Raw genomic sequence first — 12906 nt, forward strand, 5'->3', positions numbered from 1 at the left:
CAGCTGCGAGGATGGTTTGCGTGCGCATGGTCTCAGCGTGAGACCAATCAACGCCCAGATTACGTCAGCAGTTTTTCTCATGCAACACGTGAAAATGCTTCACTCTCGTCAAATTCCACATTTTCCTTTAATAATAGGCAAGGGTAGGCTTCGCGGAGAGCTCACCATAATAGACACGTACCGTAATAGCTACACTGGTGACTTTGGAACGAAGTGAAGTAATCCAGTGAAGTACCGAAGACGGATGTCAGTGGGATTTATGAAACGTATTTTTATCACAATTCATTAAAGTTGTATGGCAATTATATGTGTCATTTTATGCAATAAATGTGATGATATCCAAATATCAGTGATTCTGTAACAATTGGAACATGCGTTGCATGTTACGTACAAACTGATTACTGTGACCCCGAAATTGAGCCTGGCAAATCAGTGATTGACAGCACGAGCAACGGTGCACGTTATGTGGTTACCATAGTAACATTAACACCAGCTTTAGTGAACAATTGCACGTTTCTGATTCCCTTGAGTCGGAAACACCTGCGGAAGTGTCACGGTTCTTGCCTCACATGAAGATTCGGCCTTCAACAACACACGCTTCTCGTAAGAGAACTAACGGGATCGGGTAGTCACACTCTCTGACTTTGATGATACTCGTCATCCTATCCCAATTGTCTGTGTCCTTCATGCTGTTGATCACTGTCTTTTTTATGGTCCAGACTCGATTATTTACAAACGGCTGCCACATAACGAAATGTTGCCGAATACGACAAAATACTAAAGTCACAGTGACTAAAATCACACACTCACTTTATTTAGCATAAACTTCACCAGATGTCTCGAACGACTGGCGGTTACAGTTGTTAAAGACCCGTGAAGGTCCCGGGGTAGAATAGGCCTTCAGCAACCCATGCTTGCCATAAAAGGCGACTCAGCTTGTCGTAAGAGGCGACTAACGGGATCGGGTGGTCAGGCTCGCTGACTTGGTTGACGCATGTCATCGGTTCCCAATTGCGCAGATCGATGCTCATGTTGTTGATCACTGGACTGACTCGATTATTTACAGACCGCTGCCATATAGCTGTAATATTGCTGAGTGCGGCGTAAAACTAAACTCACTCACTCAATTACAGTTGTTAAAGTACCACTTCTGATATGCTCATGCTGTTGATCACTGGATTGTCTGGTACATATTCGGATATTTACCGACCGCCACCATGGACCTGGACTATTCCAGTGCGATAATCTAAGTCATGCAGATTTGTAGTGAGTGAGTTAAGTTTAGCACTCCAGCTATGTTGACTGTCTGTAAATACACGAGTCAAACCAGTGTTTAACAGCATGAGCATCGATCTGCACATTTGGATACGATGACATGTGAGAACCAAGTCAGCGCGCTTGACCACTCGATCGTGTTACTCGCCACTTACGACAAGCACAGTCGCCATTTGTGGCAAGCATGGGTTGCTGAAGGCCTATTGTACCCCGGATGTTCACGGGTCTGCTGAACTGTAAATCGCCCCGAAAGACGGCAGATTCTGTAACGTGAATATTTTACAGTACTGTACCAGCATATAAATGTTCACCGACTGACCACAAGTCAACAGACATTGTCCTTGTTCAACATATACAGAAATGAATTAAGCGTTTCCTGTACTTTGGCAATGACAACTGATGAAAAAACAAAACAAAACACTGAAACTTCTCGTGATGACAACGATGGAAAAACATGTACTTTCCTGAGGCTTGACTCCTGAAAAACACAACATATTTGGAATCCATGTTGCTTTTACAATGGTGATTCAGTTTTGAAATAAGCCTTGACTGATTTTCATACAAAATCATGTCTATACAAGTAAGACCCTGGATGTTTAATGTTAAGTATATTGGTGTGTGCTTTTGGGTGTTTTACATGATTCAATGTCATTACCGAATTAACTCCATGTAGCTGTATGGTAGCCAGCACTCTCCTCCTCGTGCACTCTGTCAGCCTCCTGATCCCCAGAACAGGCAGTCAACGTCATACCTCGTGTGAAAGTGAGTTTAATTTTACGTTGCCTTGAACAATATCCTAGCAATATCATGGTCGGGAAACCAAACCATTAAAGCGTAGTACTGGTAAAATAAAATAAAATAAACTCGTGAAATATACAAAATATAGTATGACAAGAAGTTATTGAGAATTCAGAGATAGTAACTTTTTTTCCACTCATTACTCGAGTATTAAATGTGAATATTAGCAGAACATGACTCCAGATTCAAAGACAGGTGAACAGTTTGTATTTAGGTGAGGGCTATGGCTTGGCCAATCTATAAGGTCATGTTTTGGGTCTGAAACCAATCCTGTAAACGTTATGAACGATATTTTGGGTAGTACTGGTAAAGGCGCTCGTGAAATATACAAAATATAGTATGACCAGAAGTTATTGAGAATTCAGAGATTGTAACTTTTTTTTCCACTCATTACTCGAGTATTAAATGTGAATATTAGCAGAACATGACTCCAGATTCAAAGACAGGTGAACAGTTTGTATTTAGGTCAGGGCTATGGCTTGGCCAGTCTATAAGGTCATATTTTGGGTCTGAAACCAATCCTGTAAACGTTATGAACGATACTTTGGGTAGTACTGGTAAAGGCGTTCGTGAAATATACAAAATATAGTATGACCAGAAGTTATTGAGAATTCAGAGATTGTAACTTTTTTTCCACTCATTACTCGAGTATTAAATGTGAATATTAGCAGAACATGACTCCAGATTCAAAGACAGGTGAACAGTTTGTATTTAGGTCAGGGCTATGGCTTGGCCAGTCTATAAGGTCATATTTTGGGTCTGAAACCAATCCTGTAAACGTTATGAACGATACTTTGGGTAGTACTGGTAAAGGCGTTCGTGAAATATACAAAATATAGTATGACCAGAAGTTATTGAGAATTCAGAGATTGTAACTTTTTTTCCACTCATTACTCGAGTATTAAATGTGAATATTAGCAGAACATGACTCCAGATTCAAAGACAGGTGAACAGTTTGTATTTAGGTCAGGGCTATGGCTTGGCCAGTCTATAAGGTCATATTTTGGGTCTGAAACCAATCCTGTAAACGTTATGAACGATACTTTGGGTAGTACTGGTAAAGGCGTTCGTGAAATATACAAAATATAGTATGACCAGAAGTTATTGAGAATTCAGAGATTGTAACTTTTTTTCCACTCATTACTCGAGTATTAAATGTGAATATTAGCAGAACATGACTCCAGATTCAAAGACAGGTGAACAGTTTGTATTTAGGTCAGGGCTATGGCTTGGCCAATCTATAAGGTCATATTTTGGGTCTGAAACCAATCCTGTAAACGTTATGAACGATACTTTGGGTAGTACTGGTAAAGGCGCTCGTGAAATATACAAAATATAGTATGACCAGAAGTTATTGAGAATTCAGAGATTGTAACTTTTTTTCCACTCATTACTCGAGTATTAAATGTGAATATTAGCAGAACATGACTCCAGATTCAAAGACAGGTGAACAGTTTGTATTTAGGTCAGGGCTATGGCTTGGCCAGTCTTTAAGGTCATATTTTGGGTCTGAAACCAATCCTGTAAACGTTATGAACGATACTTTGGGTAGTACTGGTAAAGGCGCTCGTGAAATATACAAAATATAGTATGACCAGAAGTTATTGAGAATTCAGAGATTGTAACTTTTTTTCCACTCATTACTAGAGTATTAAATGTGAATATTAGCAGAACATGACTCCAGATTCAAAGACAGGTGAACAGTTTGTATTTAGGTCAGGGCTATGGCTTGGCCAGTCTATAAGGTCATGTTTTGGGTCTGAAACCAAGCCTGTAAACGTTATGAACGATACTTTGGGTAGTACTGGTAAAGGCGCTCGTGAAATATACAAAATATAGTATGACCAGAAGTTATTGAGAATTCAGAGATTGTAACTTTTTTTCCACTCATTACTCGAGTATTAAATGTGAATATTAGCAGAACATGACTCCAGATTCAAAGACAGGTGAACAGTTTGTATTTAGGTCAGGGCTATGGCTTGGCCAGTCTATAAGGTCATATTTTGGGTCTGAAACCAAGCCTGTAAACGTTATGAACGATACTTTGGGTCGTTGTCCTGCTGGAAAATCCTAAAGTTTCCACACAACACTTGAGCAGATGGAAGTAAATGTCCCTCGAGAATATCTGTTTACCGCTCACTGTTCATATTCCCTTCAAATACACAGAGGGGCGTTGCTCCTAAAACATACATGCCACCCCACACGTTACATTTCTGCGCTGATACAAAGGGTTGCTATCTGTTGCTCAATGCCATATCCATTTGCAATATTTTTCAAAGAACGAGAAACAGTGAAAGCTGATCTGATGTCCTTGTTACAATACTTGCAATAATTTTACTTCTCTAAGTCATCCATACTGGGTATTAAAGAAAATGTCGTTGGCAAGAAAACAAAGAGGGACAACTCTTCACAAACTAATGACAAAGAATTAACGGAGATTTCTCTCTTTAATGAAACTAAGCACTTGATAACTGGTCAAATCCAATTAAACACATGCCCAAAACCGAATAAGATATAAAAGAAGTAGCAAAATATAAAGAATGAAAAGATGCTCCCTCATACACCCTGTTATTTCGAGAAACGGCGGCCAACATTATGCACTCATGGATAAAAGAAACTGAACACTTTTTATCTTGAATTTTGGGCAGAGTTGTCCAAGTCAGTATAACCCATTCAGGCCGAAACGGTTCGCACACACATAGACTTCGCTGTGTAACAGCACGTGGATTTGCAGAAATGGCAAAAAGGTGCATCTCGGAAATTTTCCAAAGTGCTTGTCCAGAACTGCGGTGAGAGTTCATCTGTCAAAATCGGTGACAATACATCTCAGCTGACAGAAAACAGAGAGGTTATGACATTGTCATGGTTGAAAGTTTAAGAGAGAGAGATGGTATGCCATATTGCCTGGACCCTGAACTGTAAACGTAGTACCATCATTAGGCTGTTCTAACTTCATAGGCAGGCTGGCAGCATCCAAGACAGGCCATAGTTAGGCAGATCACCTGTGACGACCCCACATGAAGACCGCCATCTGCGCAACCTGTTCATCACGGCAACGGAAACGACGGCAACGGCTCAAGGACACAACGTCAGTCGACGTACTGCTACGACGTCTGCTTGCAGCAGAGCTCGTCGTCCCCTGAGTGGAAACTAGGAACATCATGGTGAGTCGGGAACATCATGGTGAGTCAGGAACATCATGGTGAGTCAGGGACATCATGGTGAGCTAGGAACTCATGGTGAGTCGGGAACATCATGGCGAGCCAGGAACATCATGGTGAGTCGGGAACATCATGGTGAGTCAGGAACTCATGGTGAGTCGGGAACTTCATGGTGAGTCAGGAACATCATGGTGAGCCAGGAACTCATGGTGAGTCGGGAACATCATGGTGAGTCAGGAACATCATGGTGAGTCGGGAACATCATGGTGAGTCAGGAACTCATGGTGAGTCGGGAACTTCATGGTGAGTCAGGAACATCATGGTGAGTCAGGAACATCATGGTGAGTCAGGAACATCATGGTGAGCCAGGAACATCGTCGTCATAGGCTACACTACAGTGGGAAAAGACTGTATTCGTCGCTGCCTGGTACCAAACTGGTACCGACTGGTTTTTACAGAGGACCATGCTCCATAATGATTGCATGCTTTGCTTTGATTTTATCGATCATTAATAAATGTGTTCACTATAAGGCGAATACAACCTTACTCGAGACTGATAAAACCCCATATTTCCCGAGACACGTGATAACGCATTTATCTAGCTGAATGTTTTCGCTAAATCAAAACAAAGCAACACGCATAGAATCGACTTGCTGCCATGTTGGCACCAGGCTAGATAAGGTATTTTATCAGAGTCACGTGAACCAATCAAAACGCGACATTCTTACATGAGGCTAGATAAGGTATTTTATCAGAGTCACGTGAACCAATCAAAACTCGACATTCTTGTAAACATGAGGCTAGATAAGGTATTTTATCAGAGTCACGTGAACCAATCAAAACGCGACATTCTTACATGAGGCTAGATAAGGTATTTTATCAGAGTCACGTGAACCAATCAAAACTCGACATTCTTGTAAACATGAGGCTAGATAAAGTATTTTATCAGAGTCACGTGAACCAATCAAAACTCGACATTCTTGTAAACATGAAGCTAGATAATTTCTTTTGCCCACTAACTAAGCTGATAGCGATCCTTCCCTGTAACCTAATGCGACAACATGGACTGATGACAATTCCTATTATTAGTATTAATATTTTTTTATATATTATTCCTAAACATTGGGGAGCTGCCGTTCTAAACGAAATAGTTTTCATCAGTGAGTTTGAGATATCACTGCACTTGATTTTGAAGATTGAAAAACGGAACAAATAAAAAAGCGTGTATATCATTTATTCAGTATGTGTTTGTATACCGGGCACATTTCACAAAGCTGTTTGTAACAGAATATGGAAACATGCCCTGCTTTACAGACAGCGGCACAGTACGCTGAACAGGTCATTGGCAGCTTTGTCGTCAATGGCTGAGGATTAGCGGCAGTGGTTGTACTCGTCGTTGTAGTAGTGGTAGTGGTTGTAGCTTTAGCTGTGGTAGTTGTAGCGGTTGTTGGGGTGCGGGTAGTGATTGTAGCTTTAGCTGTGGTAGTTGTAGCGGTTGTTGGCTTATGGGTAGTTGAAGGCGTGGTAGTTGTGGGTTTCGGGGTTGTTGTTGTGGCTGTGGTTGTTGGTTTTAGGGTAGTGGTTGGTGAAGGCGTTCCTGCTGCAGGGGCAGGTGTTGAGCTGGTGTTTTTGTCCGGTTCAACCCATTGAGGTCGACCCTGTGCCCCATCCTCTGTGATCATGACGTCGGCACAGGAATAGAACTGTTCCTGCTCATTGCCACAGCCTAAACAGCAATCGTTCGGGGTGTTGCATCCCCAGCTGTTACCTGTAACAACAACACGATGACATTACTGACAGACAAACGAGGACGTCACAAACAGCCAAGATGACGTCACTGAGACACGATGACGTCACCGAGAGACACACGATGGCGTCACTGTCACACGTGAACTATCTAATTAACAAATATTGATATCATCAGTGCGTTGCAAGACAGGAATGGCCAAGAGTATGCATGAATCACTTATCCTGGGCTTGCAACAGCGCTTCTCACTTTTCCAAAATGGCGGAGCGATTGCCGTTTGCTCGCGTGGCCCTAAAGAACGTATTAGAATAGCCTCGATGACGAGTTGTTGCCTCTATCATTGCTGATGACAACATTGGGATGTGTCATATGTCCCAGCCGATCAAGTCAAACAATTCTTGTTCAGCCATTCTAATTTCCCTTAGCCGCTATTTTGGATTGAGAATGACTGCAAGCCGTTGAAAGTTGGCTGAATCGCTGCCAGGGTGTAGCTACCACTATAAAAAGCTCGTGCTTACATACTATTTTAGCGATTACAGTTGAGTAAGCCCCCAATACTATAAAAATAAAGCTTTACAACCTATCTGGCTTACACGAAAAAATGGCTTTTTGCGCGCCTGGCTGCACATCGCTTGCAAGTGATTGGTTGCTTGCAACGCACCCTAAAGTTGCAACCAAGTCTTAGAACAAGAGCGAGCTTGTGGAATTACAGTAAGTGCATAGATTCAGTTTTACGCCGCTTTTAGCAATATTCCAGCAATATCAAGGCTGGTGACACCAGAAAAGGGCTTCACACGTGTGGAATCGAACCCGGTTCTTCGGGGTGATGGGCGAACGCTTTAACAACTGGGCTACCCCACAACTATATCGGGTCTGGCCAGGTAGTGATATCCGTCATATGTTGGCGACTACTACTACTACTACTACTACTACTACTACTACTACTACTACTACTACTACTACTACTACTACTACTACTACTACTACTACGGCTACTACTACGGCTACTACTACTACTACTACGACTAAGCATCCCACACCCAAGCCCTCCCTCTCTCAGTGCTACTGACCAGCAACGTATTTCCAGCGAAGCACACAGTTGCTGCACAACAGGTTGTCTGGTAGTTTGAGCCTAACGTTGAATGTCTGTGGACCGTTGCCAGTCACATTGTAGTAGGTCGTCCCGGTGTCTGCGTTATACAACGGCAGAAACAATTCCTCCTGTTCCGGCTGGTTGGGGTCGTTGCTGGGGAAGATGTCGAAGTAGAACTTCCCCTTGTGGTGGGCAGTGATGACAATACCAACCTCGATCACATTACCTCTAGCGTATTCCTCTACGATGTTCCCGGTGTCATAGAATCCGTTCCTTTCGTTGTCACGTGGTTCGGGAGTCCTGACGTCGTCGCCGCAGATTCCACAGCTGCCGTTGTTGATTTCGTGCTGTACCTGAAGTTGGAAATAGGGATGAAAACACGGATATTGCGTGAAAACAAAACGATAAACGGATCCTTGCTCCCAAAAGGAAGACAACTTTGCGCCGAGAATCACAAGATCTGGGTGATGTTCTTTAAAGCACCCATAGCGCTACGCCAGTCATAGGCCTGTGTGAAGACTGGGGAGTTGGGATCAATTCAGCGCTGAGATCACTTTGTACAACAGCACCCAGTGCCCCGTTTCGCAAAATACTAGGGTGATCGTATGTCACTAAGATGCAATGTTAAAGAATGGGAGGTACGGCTAACCTTAGTAAAGGTTGCTTCGTCAAAGGAGCCCATTATATTCTGGTTTACATCCCAAAATGTAAACATACGTGTAACACTCATATGTTGTTTACAGTCTTACTTCCAAATATATTTACCACGAGTGAGTGAGTTGGGTTTGAATTTGGCGCGATTATCGACTAGTCGCCATTTTGGATCGCAATTTTGTTTGAATTTTCACGGGGTTTTATATACATTTTGAATCCCACAACAACTGGCCTCAAGCTATCACTTACAGCTCGGCCACCGCAGTAGTTTGCGTTGTCGTTGTAGTTGACGTGGAAGTTCTTCAGGCTAATTCTCCAGGCTGATGACCGTCCAGGGGGAACTAGCATGTAGCCATGCCCGTTCACCTCCGTGACCACTGTCCACGTCAGCACGAGCCACGTGCACACGACTACGAAACGCACTACAGACGGGTTCAATCTGAAACAGTGAATGAGTGAGTTTGGTTTGAAGTCGCTTTTTGCAATATTCCATCCAATGACACCACAAAAGGCTTCACACATTGTACCCATGTGGGGAATCGAACCCGCGTCTTTGGCGTGACGAACGAATGCTATAACAACTAGGCTACACTACCATCCATCAATCTGAAAGAGTATTGGTAATTGTCAAAACGCCTGTCCAATATTGCAGCTGTACGGCGAGGTTCTCGCTAAACATGTTTCGTGTCAAATACTTTCTGAGGCAGCAAATTAGCACACTGGATTGACAAACTTCATGGATAACAACTTGTTTGTAACGATGGTGAGACGTTTCGGTTGGGCTGGATAGTTGTTCAGTTCACCGAAGCCCTCATTGTCTACCCACTGGCTTCATCACCTCAGTCCCCATCCTGTTGTGTTAATTACCTTGTTGTCTTTGTTAGCCTCACTATATATACTTTGCCACCACTGTATGATACATTGCTGCTTGACAACGGTGCAAGAATCTGTACCGAAACGTCGTAATAGGGAAGTTGCTATCCATGAAGTTTGTCAATCTTGTACTCCCCGACGTCTATAATGCCACTCCAAGAAATTAGCACACTGGTTAAAAACTTTGCTCGTTTCGCCGTGTTCGATTTCCCACGTGTTTGAAACCGAACCCAAGTGTCCCCCGAATACGTGTTGCTGGAATGTTGCTCTTAGCTGATTTACATTAATGGCACGCTATATATAAACCAAGCTAAAACGAGAAACGAAAAAGTAGAAAAAAACTAGGAATATCTGAAATTTGCTGATACTTTTACAAAATGAATGCCAAACATGAAATTCTGACTACGGCCACAGACATGTTTTTCCTCATAACTCCAGGCACCATTACAGATGGAACTGTTGACCACACAGATCCCGGATCCGTTCGACCTCGTGTCACAACTACAGGACAGGTTCATTCGAGTTCATCACTAACGTGTTAGACTGAGCATGATCTTCTCTACAGCTACAAACCCGTGAAGACCCGGGTTAGGATAAATCTTCAGCAACCCATGCTTGTCTTAAGAGGCGACTAACGGGATCAGGTGGGATCAGATTTGACTCACACATGTCATTGTGACCCAATTACATAGACAGATGCTCAAGCTGTTGATCACTGAACTGTCTGCCCAGACTCGTAAGAGCTGACTTTCGGGATCGGATGGTCAGACACGCTGACAGAACGAACGAACGAACGAACGAACGGACGGGCGGACAGACGGACGGACGAACAGGGGTACAGGCCAGGACACAACAGTCATAGCGCTTACAGACAAGAATGCCAGGATACCACTCCCCTCCGTACCCCGTCGTCTTAAGTATCTTGTAATAGGACAGCTCAGTATATTCCTTTTGTCTCGGTGGGGTAGACTAGTAGTTAAGACGTTCTCTCGTCACGTGAAGACTCGGGTTCGATTCCCCACATAAGTACAATATGTGAAACCAGTCTCTGGTGCCCCCGCCGTGATATTGCTGGAATATTACTAACAATCAAATCAGGTCAAATGTGCACGTTTAAATTAACATTGTTTCATCCGAGGCTTTTCAGTTTTCGATAAGTATACTTTCCGTATTCTTGTTATCCCGTTCCTTTCTTGTTTTAAAAAGATTTCAAGTTAAACCAGCGGAAACTGCGTATGTGCCAATGTGAAATAGTATATCTGTTACATTTTTTATGATTGTGAAACTTTAACATAGAAATAAAGAAAGCTAAAACAAGATGTAAATATAAACGTGTGTGTAAATAGTCAGAAAAGTCTGTAACACGAAAAAGCAACAGTTTCACTTACCTGCAAGGCGACATACTCTATCCTTATTTGTACTGTCAGGACACGGACATCTTCAACAGCGGCAAGAGCGCAGTTGAGCAGAACAGTCTCTTATATACACAGTCCGATCTGTAAGCATGTATGCACAGATGAGGTATTTTATAAAAAGCACCTTGAACAAAAGCTAGATTTATTTGATCAAGTACTGTGTGAACACGATTGTGGGTCTTTACTGATCTGACATCATCGAGGTCGTCAAATATTTGCCAAGCACCCCATCTGAAGCCTTTGAGAGGGACGATATTGCAAATAAGTTTATAGTATATACACGGATCTTCATCACCCCTCTCATAACAGAAAAATATAAATATACTTGGGGAAATTGTTCCATAAGTGTCTTTTGTGCATAGTAGCCAGGCGATGTGTACCAGGATGTTGACAATGAATGCCACATTTTGGACACTTATTGCGTCTTGCACATGTTAATACAATGGCAATGTAGTAAACTGGAAATAGTTTAGTGAATATATTTCAGTCACTACTTTCATTTTCTAAAACAAAAACAAACAAACAAAAAAAAAGAAAAAGAAAAACAAAAATAAAAAATAAAAACATAAAACAAAACAAACAAGCAAACAAAAACAAGAAAAACAAATTAAATCGGCACATTACTAACACATCCGGACGTCCATCCTTTGGCTTAAGAATATATAATATCTACGAAGAGGATAATCCCATCATCATAAATGATTTTGCATTCGAGTGTAATGCACTGCATCGTGTTGTGACTCTGCAATTCTCGCTAAACAAACACTGTGTATACTTCACTCGAACATGACCCGTGAAGGTCCCGGGGTAGAATAGGCCTTCAGCAACCCATGCTTGCCATAAAAGACGACTATGCTTGTCATAAGAAGCGACTAACGGCATCGGGTGGTCAGACTTGCTGACTTGGTTGACACATGTCATCGGTTCCCAATTGTTCAGATCGATGCTCGTGTTGTTGATCACTGGGTTGTCTGGTCCAGACTCGAGATCGATTATTTACAGACCGCCGCCATATAGCTGGAATATTGCTGAGTGCGGAGTAAAACTAAACTCACTCACTCACTCATTCGAAAATAGAATTTGACATGTCAGTCGTATATGTTCACTTTTCTATGTCCCGTTTTCACAACTGTAATCATATGAAAGAGTTAAATGAAACGCAAATACAAACAAACTCAGTATCCGAAACTTTGACAGGTATAAATCAAGGGTTACTATATTGAATGTTTTGATAGTAAAGACACATTGGGTTTGAAACTGAGGCAAGTAGGTCATTACTGATTAAACCAGACCCTTAAATAGACGGAAAAGTACTAACTAGGTGCAGTGGTCTAAAAGCCAGAGGTTGCATGAAACAGATACTGTTATTGATAGCGGCCGCGGTATACGGTCTACAGCAGAGCGACATCCTCTGCCCTTATCATTTACTGTTAAGAACAGGTATATTTCAAACAAGGGTAATCGATTATAGATGATGCATTTTTCAATATATTATAATATTATATAGGTAAATATAAGTGTGTATGTTCTACATAGATATTACCTGAGCAGCTGTTGATTGTTTTGGACCTTGGCACCAATACACTACCGTATCAGCCGGAGACACTTCAGATCTATTCTTACCAGTGAGAGGAGGTCTTTGATTGACATTCAGAAGTTGGGGGATCAATAATACGGGGCACATGTTATGGATAACATGAATAAAAGCAGTTAAAAGTGTAATGAACTTATGAAATAAATGGGGTGTTCACCGTCCTGAGTCGAGACGAGTGTATCGTTAAGACAGACGTCAATGTACATACGAACAGTGCAGTTCATGTGATACAAGATGGCCATTGTGAAGACGGTATTTGAACAGCACACTTGCAAGTCACTGTTGTCCACGACTAC

General features: G+C 42.1%; 1 protein-coding gene across 1 annotated transcript; it reads right to left on the minus strand.

Annotated features, from left to right (window-relative positions):
- Window positions 1-6463: 6463 nt before the first annotated feature.
- LOC137260395 (uncharacterized) lies at window positions 6464-11003 on the minus strand. Its single transcript, XM_067798061.1, has 4 exons — window positions 10990-11003; window positions 8978-9167; window positions 8052-8427; window positions 6464-7002 (listed from the first exon to the last, which is right to left on the minus strand). The coding sequence occupies exons 1-4, from the start codon at window positions 11001-11003 to the stop codon at window positions 6464-6466; spliced, it is 1119 nt and encodes a 372-aa protein (XP_067654162.1).
- Between the last annotated feature and the right edge of the window lie 1903 nt (window positions 11004-12906).

This window comes from Haliotis asinina, chromosome 13, assembly GCF_037392515.1.
Source record: "Haliotis asinina isolate JCU_RB_2024 chromosome 13, JCU_Hal_asi_v2, whole genome shotgun sequence".
NCBI lineage: Eukaryota > Metazoa > Mollusca > Gastropoda > Lepetellida > Haliotidae > Haliotis > Haliotis asinina.

What these genes read in the sequence shown, in the direction of transcription:
- LOC137260395 (XM_067798061.1), bottom strand. An exon ending in ACTACTGCGGTGGCCGAGCT is followed by an intron (nt 8,428 to 8,977) that starts GTAAGTGATAGC and finishes TTCCAACTTCAG; the next exon opens with GTACAGCACGAAATCAACAA. An exon ending in TCGCTGGAAATACGTTGCTG is followed by an intron (nt 7,003 to 8,051) that starts GTCAGTAGCACT and finishes TTGTTGTTACAG; the next exon opens with GTAACAGCTGGGGATGCAAC.